The sequence below is a fragment of the Leptodactylus fuscus genome, chromosome 9 (assembly GCF_031893055.1).
Source record: "Leptodactylus fuscus isolate aLepFus1 chromosome 9, aLepFus1.hap2, whole genome shotgun sequence".
NCBI classification, from domain to species: Eukaryota; Metazoa; Chordata; class Amphibia; order Anura; family Leptodactylidae; genus Leptodactylus; species Leptodactylus fuscus.
The window spans coordinates 53,412,757-53,425,448 of record NC_134273.1 but is presented as its reverse complement, the minus strand read 5'-3'; the positions used below and the strand labels follow the sequence as shown (position 1 = coordinate 53,425,448).

At 39.5% G+C, this 12,692-nt stretch overlaps 1 protein-coding gene across 1 annotated transcript in view; it reads left to right on the top strand.

Annotated features, from left to right (window-relative positions):
* The window catches only part of HMCN1 (hemicentin 1), a 222,579-nt gene extending 213,998 nt beyond the window's left edge, over positions 1-8,581 (top strand). Inside the window, exons 103-106 of the mRNA XM_075286727.1 lie at positions 5,244-5,372; positions 5,737-5,856; positions 6,244-6,370; positions 8,126-8,581. Of these exons, the coding sequence (XP_075142828.1) occupies positions 5,244-5,372; positions 5,737-5,856; positions 6,244-6,370; positions 8,126-8,492 (743 nt within the window). The 3' untranslated portion in view covers positions 8,493-8,581. The remainder of the gene's footprint in view (positions 1-5,243; positions 5,373-5,736; positions 5,857-6,243; positions 6,371-8,125) is intronic.
* The last annotated feature ends 4,111 nt before the right edge of the window (positions 8,582-12,692 follow it).

The window sequence follows — 12,692 nt, the reverse complement described above, 5'->3', positions numbered from 1 at the left end:
GGGTATTTATAACCCCAATATATTCTTTGAATTCCCAGTCAGACAATGGCACTGTATACCAGTAGTAAAAATTGTGGGTGCACGTAACCCCAATATATTCTTTGAATTACCAGTCAGAAACTGGCACTATATGGCAGTAGCAAGAAATGAGGGTATTTGTAACCCCAATATATTCTTTGAATTCCCAGTCAGAAACTGGCACTGTATACCAGTAGTAAAAATTGTGGGTGCACGTAACCCCAATATATTCTTTGAATTACCAGTCAGAAACTGGCACTATATGGCAGTAGCAAGAAATGAGGGTATTTGTAACCCCAATATATTCTTTGAATTCCCAGTCAGAAACTGGCACTGTATACCAGTAGTAAAAATTGTGGGTGCACGTAACCCCAATATATTCTTTGAATTCCCAGTCAGACAATGGCACTATATACCAGTAGCAAGAAATGAGGGTATTTATAACCCCAATATATTCTTTGAATTCCCAGTCAGACAATGGCACTGTATACCAGTAGTAAAAATTGTGGGTGCACGTAACCCCAATATATTCTTTGAATTCCCAGTCAGAAACTGGCACTATATGGCAGTAGCAAGAAATGAGGGTATGTATAACCCCAATATATTCTTTGAATTCCCAGTCAGACAATGGCACTGTATACCAGTAGTAAAAATTGTGGGTGCACGTAACCCCAATATATTCTTTGAATTCCCAGTCAGAAACTGGCACTATATGGCAGTAGCAAGAAATGAGGGTATTTATAACCCCAATATATTCTTTGAATTCCCAGTCAGACAATGGCACTGTATACCAGTAGTAAAAATTGTGGGTGCACGTAACCCCAATATATTCTTTGAATTACCAGTCAGAAACTGGCACTATATGGCAGTAGCAAGAAATGAGGGTATTTGTATTCCCAATATATTCTTTGAATTCCCAGTCAGACAATGGCACTGTATACCAGTAGTAAAAATTGTGGGTGCACGTAACCCCAATATATTCTTTGAATTACCAGTCAGAAACTGGCACTATATGGCAGTAGCAAGAAATGAGGGTATTTGTATTCCCAATATATTCTTTGAATTCCCAGTCAGACAATGGCACTGTATACAGTAGTAAAAATTGTGGGTGCACGTAACCCCAATATATTCTTTGAATTACCAGTCAGAAACTGGCACTATATGGCAGTAGCAAGAAATGAGGGTATTTATAACCCCAATATATTCTTTGAATTCCCAGTCAGACAATGGCACTGTATACCAGTAGTAAAAATTGTGGGTGCACGTAACCCCAATATATTCTTTGAATTCCCAGTCAGAAACTGGCACTATATGGCAGTAGCAAGAAATGAGGGTATTTATAACCCCAATATATTCTTTGAATTCCCAGTCAGACAATGGCACTGTATACCAGTAGTAAAAATTGTGGGTGCACGTAACCCCAATATATTCTTTGAATTAGCAGTCAGAAACTGGCACTATATGGCAGTAGCAAGAAATGAGGGTATTTGTAACCCCAATATATTCTTTGAATTCCCAGTCAGAAACTGGCACTGTATACCAGTAGTAAAAATTGTGGGTGCACGTAACCCCAATATATTCTTTGAATTCCCAGTCAGACAATGGCACTATATACCAGTAGCAAGAAATGAGGGTATTTATAACCCCAATATATTCTTTGAATTACCAGTCAGAAACTGGCACTATATGGCAGTAGCAAGAAATGAGGGTATTTATAACCCCAATATATTCTTTGAATTCCCAGTCAGACAATGGCACTGTATACCAGTAGTAAAAATTGTGGGTGCACGTAACCCCAATATATTCTTTGAATTAGCAGTCAGAAACTGGCACTATATGGCAGTAGCAAGAAATGAGGGTATTTGTAACCCCAATATATTCTTTGAATTCCCAGTCAGAAACTGGCACTGTATACCAGTAGTAAAAATTGTGGGTGCATGTAACCCCAATATATTCTTTGAATTACCAGTCAGAAACTGGCACTATATGGCAGTAGCAAGAAATGAGGGTATTTGTATTCCCAATATATTCTTTGAATTCCCAGTCAGACAATGGCACTGTATACCAGTAGTAAAAATTGTGGGTGCACGTAACCCCAATATATTCTTTGAATTACCAGTCAGAAACTGGCACTATATGGCAGTAGCAAGAAATGAGGGTATTTGTATTCCCAATATATTCTTTGAATTCCCAGTCAGACAATGGCACTGTATACCAGTAGTAAAAATTGTGGGTGCACGTAACCCCAATATATTCTTTGAATTACCAGTCAGAAACTGGCACTATATGGCAGTAGCAAGAAATGAGGGTATTTATAACCCCAATATATTCTTTGAATTCCCAGTCAGACAATGGCACTGTATACCAGTAGTAAAAATTGTGGGTGTATATAGCCCCAATTCTATTGCTAGGGGACTTGCAGGGTATTTCTGGGGTGAAGGTGGGGGGGCACACCGTTGGAACGGGTATCGGGGGTATATATCGGGTATACGGGAATACACTGACAGTGTATTCCATTCAGGATCCTGGGAAAGCTGGGTTGCGGCGATTGAGCCCGTCAGTGCCACGTTACACTGACAAGCTTCTCCCTGGAATTTAGCTCTTACAAGAGCTGTTGTGGTTGTCTTCTCCTTCCTATCCTAGCCTGTCCCTGCCTACCCAGAATCTAAGCCCTAGCTAGCTGGACGGAAACCTCCGTCCTCGGTGAATTGCAAGCTCAGAATGACGCGAACCTGGGCGGCGCTGTTCTTTTAAATTAGAGGTCACATGTTTTCGGCAGCCAATGGGTTTTGCCTACTTTTCTCAACGTCACCGGTGTCGTAGTTCCTGTCCCACCTACCCTGCGCTGTTATTGGAGCAAAAAAGGCGCCAGGGAAGGTGGGAGGGGAATCGAGTAATGGCGCACTTTACCACGCGGTGTTCGATTCGATTCGAACATGCCGAACAGCCTAATATCCGATCGAACATGAGTTCGATAGAACACTGTTCGCTCATCTCTATTAAGTACATCTTATATGTCATTAGACCACACCCCTCTTCATTACAGAGATGCAAATCACCTGATTTACATAATTGGCAGTTGGCTTTCAAGCCTATACAGCTTGGAGTAGGACAACATGTATAAAAAGGATGATGTGATCAAAATACTCATTTGCCTAATAATTCTGCACACAGTGTACATGTCAATTTGGAGTTTGTAAAAGAAACCTGTCACATGGAAATGCATTTTAATCTACAGGCAGCCTGTTATAGAGCAGGAGGCATGGAGCAGATTGGTGTGTAGATTTGTGGGAAACCATTCTGAATAACTGGTCATTATATCTTTTGTATTCTCTGCACTTTCTGCTGAGAAGTCAATTAAGCGGTCGTATCAGTGACTGACAGTTATCTCCGTATGTACAGTCATGGAGGGCAGGCTACCAATCGCTGATAATACCGCCTACTTAACTTTTCAACACTGCGGAAATTTAAGCGAAAAAATGTCAAGTTATACTGAATCATTTCCCATCAAAAAAAAAAAATATATATATATATATAAAATAAATAAATAAATATATATATATATATATATATATATATATATATGCTCAGCTCCTCTATAGGGTGCTGCCTGTAGATTATACTATATTTTGCACGTTACAGGTTCTCTTTAATAATGTAGGAAACATCTAAAATATACAAGATTTTTACTTATTGGATAGAGATGAAGATGATGAAGCCAACCTGAATATAAGCCAAGGCCCCTAATTTTACCATAGAAAACTGGGAAAACTTATTGACTCGAGTATAAGCCAAGGGGGGAATGCAGCAGCTACTGGAAAATTTCAAAAATTAAAATGGTCGGAGTTTTTTGGTGCAGTAGTTGCTGGGAAAGGGGAGGGGGTGTATTGGTTGTCTGTCTGCCCCTTCCCTGAGCTTGAGGACTGTTTTTTCTTCCCCCACTTGGAATTCAGCCTGGCTGAATATGGGGTATCTGCAGTGCTCCTATTAACCCCTTCCCGACGGAACAGGAGCACTGCAGATCCCCTATATTCAGTAGACCGGGCACTTTCAGACACAGGAATACCTAATGTGTTTGTGTTTCACAGTAATTTTCTACTTTTGTATGTATTCTAGGGAAAGGAGGGATTTAGAACTTTTATTTACTTTATTTTTTTATTATATTTTTTTAAGCTTCTTTTTTTTTCACTATTTTATGGGAGATTCTATACATTACTATTGCTTGACTCGAGTATAAGCCGAGGGGGGCTTTCTCAGCACAAAAAATGTGCTGAAAAATTCGGCTTATATTCAAGTATATACGGCTTCTAAATAATGTATTACATTGCTTTATATAGCTAAAGATCATTTCTACCTAAAGAAAAAGAAGCCTGTAAATATATGTTTTTTCTGTTCAGACATTTGCCTGCAAGGTTACCAGAGTCTCTCAGGTTTTGACCCAAAAATGGGTGAAAAATTCAATAGAAGACATCCTTATTGGGAGTTGATGTTATAGTTACTTGCCGCTACATTCTACTTTTATGGTTTAACTCAAATAACATTCACAAATAACCTTATTGATATGACCTGTGTGTAGTTCAAACCAATGTAGATTACAATGAAATTAAGAGGGCATGTTCTGTATAGATGGAGGGTGGGCCCTCAGAAGCATTATATCCACTGGGCCCAAGGTAGTGCAATCTGACAATGGGCCTGTCAAGTTTTTTAAAAAAAATTATATTCAGCCTTTACTTTTACTCATATTTTCTTGGAGTGGAGATCTGCCTATGTCTAGTTTGTATTATATTCCCTATCAAAATGAGTTGTTTTTTTATTTGGTTATACAACTAGTAAGTGGTGGAGAGGAACCACCAAGAGATAACATTCCAAACTTTATAGGTTTGGATTTACACATTCAGGCCGCATTTTTATAGTATTTTTAAGAGCGTGCTTTTGAAAATGCAGAGGCCAGAAATCTGTCCATAGTCAGTAGACGTATATGAAATCCCTTAGACATGGAGGCAAAACACAGAGGGTTTTCTGTCCGAATTCATTCTGAATCTACAAGGGAAAAGCATGTGACATAGATGTGCATACGTCCGACACTGTCCATTTTTATAGGGCAGTTTTGAAAGCTGTGTAATATACAGGTCCAAGTCTGTGCACATTTCTTTTCAATTAACACATGAAAATGTAAAATTTTATCCACGGTTCATAAATATTTCCCCAATCCTTTTTTTAAATAGATATTAATGAATGCAAAGAGGCTACACATCGGTGCAAAAATAGTCAAATATGTGAAAACACGCACGGTAGCTATATCTGTGTTTGTCCACGTGGGTTCAGGTCTGATGGTCCTGGGAAACCTTGTATAGGTAAGTCACACCCAGATCTATTTTTATTTGCGCTATTATATTTTTACAATCTAAGGGCTCGTTCACACGGTGTAACGTGCCGCGAGATTTGGCACGTGTACGCCGCGTGACCCTTTGTGTGCCGTACATGCTCCCATTGAGTTCAATGGGAGCGGGGATCGTATGCGCTGCACTAGTTTGCGGCCGTGCATTTATTCATGGCCGCAAACTAGCGCGGCACATACGATCCCCGCTCCCATTGAAATGAATGGGAGCGTGTACGGCACGCAAAGGGTCATGCGGCGTACACGTGCCAAATCTCGCGGCACGTTACACTGTGTGAACGAGCCCTAACATTACTTCACCACCTTCTGTTTTTACACAGATATTAATGAATGTGACAATCAGGATGTCTGCCAACATGAATGTAGAAACATTCTTGGAAGTTACCAGTGTCTCTGCCCACCTGGTTATCAACTCATGGCCAATGGAAAATCTTGTCAAGGTACAACCGGCTAATATAAAGATGCAAAGAAGGCAGTCATACTGTGAAGAATTTATCAAACTAAAAACAGTAACAGAAAGATGAATTTATATGAGAATTGTTATCGTTAAAAGCTGTGATAATGAAGCAGAATATTAAATATATTTATTGTCAGTGGAGCCAGAAGATGACAACTAAAAATGAAGAAGCTGCTCCCATTGTGCCTAGCACTATGTCGAATCGATTCAGCCTTATTAGAGCTCGGAAATGTGTCACTTCCTTATTTATGAGCGATCCAGACAGAGTAAAAGGTCATACATAGGGTGTGTCAGTGATGGCTCTCATTTCTACAGTTCTAGCTGATTCATTTTTTTCTAACAATCACCTCATTTATACATTTACTCACAGATATTGATGAATGTCTCCTCCAAAATATTCAATGTGGGGTAAACCAGATGTGTTTCAACATGCGAGGAAGTCACCAATGTATCGATACCCCTTGTCCTCCAAACTACCAGCGAGACTCTTCCTCTGGGTATGGTACATGTAATCAATTTCCGTGAAAAATACTGTTCGTTCTCACTGAAATTACATATAGTACCATAGTTTGTAAGGTTGACATAATGTACATCCATACAGTTCAGCTTATTGTCCACCAACGTTGATTCAGAAGAAGGCAAAATGCCATGACAAAGAATCTAAATTTCATCATTTTATGGGGAAAAATTCTTCACAACTCTAAATCTGTAAAGTAAAGAACCCTGTTCTGTTTTGACATAGAAAGTTTCTTATTACAGTTACAATAGTAGGTGTGTATAGATTAGAGATGAGCGAGTAGTATTTGATCGAATACCTCCTCTGCATAGTTATTGGTGTAAAAAAAAGTGCCAGGGTAGGTGGGAGGGGCATGAAATGTTTACCGCGTGGTATTCGACTGAGTGCACCAATAACTATGCAGGGAAGGTACTCAATCGAATACTACTCGCTCATCTCTATTATCTTCGTATTAACCTTTGTGGTCATTAGGTTGCCGCTCCTAACCTAAATAATGATAATTTTTAGAATTTATCTCGGTGCTGTAGCCCACCCATTCCAATTATTACTTCAGTTACCCGCTTTTGGACCCAATTGAGCTCTGTCATGTCTTTTGTATTCTCTAGTGCTCAAAACTATACACAATATTACATGCCTGGCCTGCTTAGTGATTTGTTACATAGCCAAGCATGTTTGTGTCATACCGTATGCATCAATTTTCGATGTACCCCTTTTGCAGAGGATTAGCATTAGCATTTGCAATATGTAGTCTCCTCGCTGCAGCATTGCTTACTACTGTCGCTTTAACGTTGCTATGCTGACATGTAAAGCTTTTCTCTGCCTCTGCATCTATTCAGAGCTCTGAGATGCTGAACCATTCATAGTGCTACCTTATTTCCCAGCTAAGGCCGGGGCCCCACGGGATGTGAACGCCGTGATTTGTCTGCAGCGGAGACACTGCGGGAAAAATTGCGGTGTTTTACAGTGCAAGCAAAGGGGATGGGATTCATGCGAATCCCATGCCCACTTTGCGGAAAAAAACTCAGCGCGCACACGCTTCGATTTGCAAAGCCGTTGTGGCTTTGCAAATCGCAGCATGTCAATTACATGTACGGAAACGCCGGTGGCTTTCCTGTAGATATAATGTTAAGAGAAAGTCCGCAGAGGAAAACTCTGTGAACATTCTCTTAAAAGCGCTGCAGAAAGAACCGCAATGCTTTCACGCAGCGGTTCTTTCTGCAGCGCTTTAGCGCTGCGATTACGGCCCGTGGAGCCTTAGCCTAAGGAGAAATATTTAAAGTCTGTTCAGAACTTCCTATGTGCCTGCTATTGACTGTTACTAGCCAGGCTCCAGACTCAGAACATCTTTTTGTTTTCTTGATGAAAGACTTTAGTTTCTTTTACTTACTTGCTTACTGATTTGGCTTCAACTGTGAACTCTCGGATTTGTTCTCCACTTGGATTCATATATACCTCTGATTCTGTTTTGGATTATTCTGTGCTTTTTTGGTTTATCAAGCTTAACCCCTTAAGAACCCAGCTATTTTTCGGTTTCGCATTTTCATTTTTCCCTCCTAACATTTCAAGAGCCATAACTTTTCCATTTTTCAGTTCAGAGTCACATGTTGGCTTATTGTTTGTGGGACAATTGTGATTCTTCTCTTGTGTTTTTTTTCTGCAGTGTTTCTTAGCTGCGTTTCGCTAGCTGATTTTGATATAGTGACTAATGACATTTATGATGTTTGTGTAACTCCAGGTATTGTTTGAAGAACTGTGCCCTGAATGATGTGGAGTGCGCTCTCAGCCCATATGCACTGCAGTACAAACTGGTCTCTCTCCCATTTGGCATTGCTGCCAATCAAGACTTGATTCGCTTGGTGGCGTACACACAGGATGGGATACTACATCCAAGAACAACATTCCTAATAATTGATGAAGACTCGGCGTTACCATTCTCTATAAGGGAAGAAAATATGAAAGGAGTGGTCTTCACCAACAGACCCCTTAAAGAGCCAGAAACCTACCGAATGAAAGTGAAAGCTTTATCATACAGCATAGAGCGCAGCATTGAGTATCAGACAACGTTCATTGTATATATTTCTGTGTCTCCCTATCCCTACTAAGCTAACTGTGGTGTTCACACTTTGTGTTTCTCTGAATTTAATACTTGAAAGACAATACAACCACAAAATCATTGTAGTAAATAAATTGCAACAACAGATTTTTCTAAACTCTTTTTCATGTTCGTTTTATTAATAGACTCAGAGATTCATTATATTACTCAGTATGGACTCAATACACAACATTTTCTGCTGATTTTGTGAAAACAATACAGTTCTTTTTTGTTTTTTGGTATTTAAAAAAAAAAAAAAAACAATTCATTCCCCCACTTCATTCCCCTTTATATGTTTCAATGCAGGTTGTATATGTGGCAAGCAATCAGGCAAGCAGCACTACAGTGTAAAGCATGATAAAGATACAGGACAGGAAAGAAAAAATGGTCTGAGCCTCCAACATAATCAAAAATAAGATATGAAATAAATTTTCCAGATTTCCTGAACAGAATATTATTTTATTTTTAATTGAATTACTGTATGGCTACTAACAACTTGCAGCAACACGGGCTACTTTATTGTTCTGTATCCTGATTTCATTGCAGAGAATATTTTTTCTAGCCCCCACCGTTCCAGAGCAATCAGTTTTGGTGCCTAATATGCTACATAGTCTCTGTATTGTCAGGTGTGCAGTGGTGGACAGGAACATATAAAAGGGCGTGACTCAGAGCTCCAATCAGAGGTGGACAGTGTCAGAGCTCAGAATCACAACCCATTGCCCGCTCTTGCCTAACACATGACAGTACTAAGCCTAAATAGCATATTAGGCATCACAACTAACAGTACTTATTGCTCATGATCGGTGGGAGCTAAAGAACTCAATAAATTAATACTGTATTAAAATTATTATTCCGGTCATAGAGGTGTATTGTACCCAGATAGATGAGTGTAGATGAGTGTATTGTACCCAGATAGATGAATGTATTGTACTCAGATAGATGAGTGTAGATGAGTGTATTGCACCCAGATAGATGAGTGTAGAACTTTCATAGGAGAGGACTAACTGGAGCTGAGGTCTTTTCCTAATGCTTCCCGTGGACCCCCACAGACCCCATAGACTATAAGTCCTCCCTCCAAACGTTTCTCTCTGCTGATTTTAGGCGGAATCTGCGACGGAGTCTCCAATGCAGTTGTGAACCTAGCCATATCTATTAGTTATCCTAACATCAGTGCTGAATGCAGTTATTGGTTATTTTCATCCTAATAAGCTCCTGATGAAGCAGGGTTGTATTTAACTACACTGAAAGGCAGCATGCAGCCATAGCCAGAGTTAAGCTGATAAAGATGGCTACTGTATCCAGAGCAAGGATAACTAATACACTATTAGTGCTAGGAGTAGGAGAGCAGTAAATTGCCGAGAGTGGTTATAGATTCATGAGACAGCACAATGTAATAGGCAAATACTTCTATCAAAGTGCTGCTTCTCTTCTGCAGTTATCTGTCAGACCTATAGTAGACAGCAGGGGCGACCTAAATAATCATTATAATAAAGTCATTTATGTTGCTGAATTAATGTACTGGACTATAAAGCAGTTTAAGTAAAATTTATGTTTTAGTCAAACTCCATTACCAATGATAGACTGAAGGTGCTCACATCCAAAAGATAGAAAACATGAATAATATTGTAAACATAGAAAGGAGCGCACTAAGCCAGGATTCTTAAAAATGTCATACTTTATTCCATACATACAATAAGATAAGATAAAATAATCCTTTAATAGTCCCACAGTGGGGAAATTTCAGCATGTTACAGCAGCATAGTAATACCGATACAGGATAATACACAGTAATATATTACAGACGTAGACACACATGGGGAGGGTGGAGCTTCTAGCATCAGAACAATGGTTTCATGATACTGAGCGCTTATTCTGTCCCCTAATGGTAAATTAGAAGCCAGAGCTTAGTAGCATAAAATGTCTGTCACTTTGACACTGGATGCTCCTCCCTCCCCGTGCTGGTGTTTTTATTGTATGTATGGAATAAAGTCTGAGTTTCCTCCTTTTTATTTTTACCATATTCTGTTTTACTCCCCTGTTTGCAGCAACTCTCTCTGATCTAAAGCCTGATGAGAATACTAGTATTTACCATCTATTTGCCCTACACCACAAGGGATCCCTTCTTTGCTCTAGGCCATCATAAATTCTAATCAATAGCACCAGAGATAGAGACAATTGTTACAACATTGGGGTTTGTGTCATAAACTACTTCACTACCTTAGATGACCAGTGATGCAAACAGTAGGCTACCACAAATATTATCTTTACCTCCGCTTTGCTATAGATCACCAAGGAGGCTAACATTAGCCCCTTAACGGCCATAGACCCTATGGAATTTACCATAAATCACCAGAACTTATGCCAAATAGGTTAGGGTAACCTGAATCGAATAGTTTTTCCCTTGTGAATTGTTGTCTCTGGTATTTTTATCAATATGAAAATGAGCTCTTTGGAGCAATAAAGGCATCTGTGCTTACCTCTTTGGAGCAATGACAATACTCTTATTGCTCCAAAGAGCTCATATGCATATTAATAAGCACATATATATCTCAGCACGGAGGTACCAAAGTGAAAACAATTTGAAACAGGTGACCCTAACCTAACCTGAGGTGCAGGCTCTGGTGATAGACTTCGTAATGGATTCATGGTATTGTCCATGAGTTGTACAGCAGTTAAAGGGTTACTACTCGGTTCTTTGGTGGTCTACAGCAGTATACAGCAATGTTTATTTGTCTAGAGACCAAATGCTACCAAATACATTTACAGCCACTGCGTCTTTGATAAGCTGAACCCTTCTCTATATGGAATCTGAACATGTGAGACGAGATTGTTGTAGCAGTTTGCAATGAATTATTTAGGAAATGACTTTCACTCATAGGGTTCAGTCTACTCCCCCAATTAAATTGTGCTTGGCGCTTATTCTGCCATTAAGAAATAATTTCAGTCTGTTCCCTATATTATGTCATGGCAAACGATTTGACAGCCCAAACAAAATGCGTGTCTGCTTCCTTAAAATAGATGCACATGTTACAAGACATTTATCAGACGGAAACTCATTACAGCCTGACCCATTACTGATGAGAGAATGTCTGACAAGTGTAAAATATGATTTGCTGATGTGAGAGTCTGCTAACACTTTACCTAGAGTCTCAGAGGTTAAACACCGAGGGTTAATCATAGAAATGAGCTGTATTTGGATTTTCCAATCTCTGCCAGTTTACACAGATCCAGGTGTTACCAACACTTTATGCCTGGTGCCCAAAGGATTAACATTAAACTGTTAGCGCCAATGCAACACCAGGCAACTATGAAACGTACATTGTACCTTTAATATTACAGAGCTGAGATGTCGGCTCTCGAGTGTGTGGGGCTTGGAAGAAAAAAGGTTTAATACGGCAAAGGATTAAAAAAAACAAGTGTTGTACTGAGAATTGCTGGCAAATAGCTATTGTTTAATAACCAATCTGATAAAACCTAGAAAAAACCCCCATCACTTATTCCCTGTACCGTATCAACATTTAATTTGAGTACAAGGAGTCATTGGGTGTCACGCAAGACATTTAGTCATCTGAGAAATGGGTGGAGTAAGTATTTCCTTATTCCTTAGCAGTAACACAGTGTACTGTGATATCATGATTGCATCATACCTCATGCCGTTACCAGAAAGCATGCTGCTAATATTCCACGTCTGAAAATCTTTGTCTTTATACTATCTGGAAGATAATCATTGGCATGTCCACCATATATTATACACCACTGTATACAGATAACACATCTTAAGCTGATTGACCTACTGTATGTAAAGTGGTAAAAGAGATATGGTAGACATTTCAATGGTTATCTTTCAGATAGTATAAAGACAAAGGTTTTAAGACATGGAATATTGTATCACTGAGCAAAGCCATGGTTGGATACCAAAGCTCTGCTTCAGCTTTCCAACAAATAATGCAATGGGATGGAATTTGGAGCAGAAGGCAGAACATCACCTCAAATTCCTTTACATATTCCTTCTTCTGATCATAGCCTCAGTCATCCATTGAAAGACAGTAATATTATAATGGGGCTCCGGGCACTGCATTTTCCTGGGTGGTCTACCTCCAAGACCTTGCCTCAGTGCAACCACTTGCATGCCATGTAAGGCACAAGTAAAATGGCACCTTATGTGAGAAACAAGGTTCTTCCGGTGTTTATTTATGACTTCTTCCTGGAT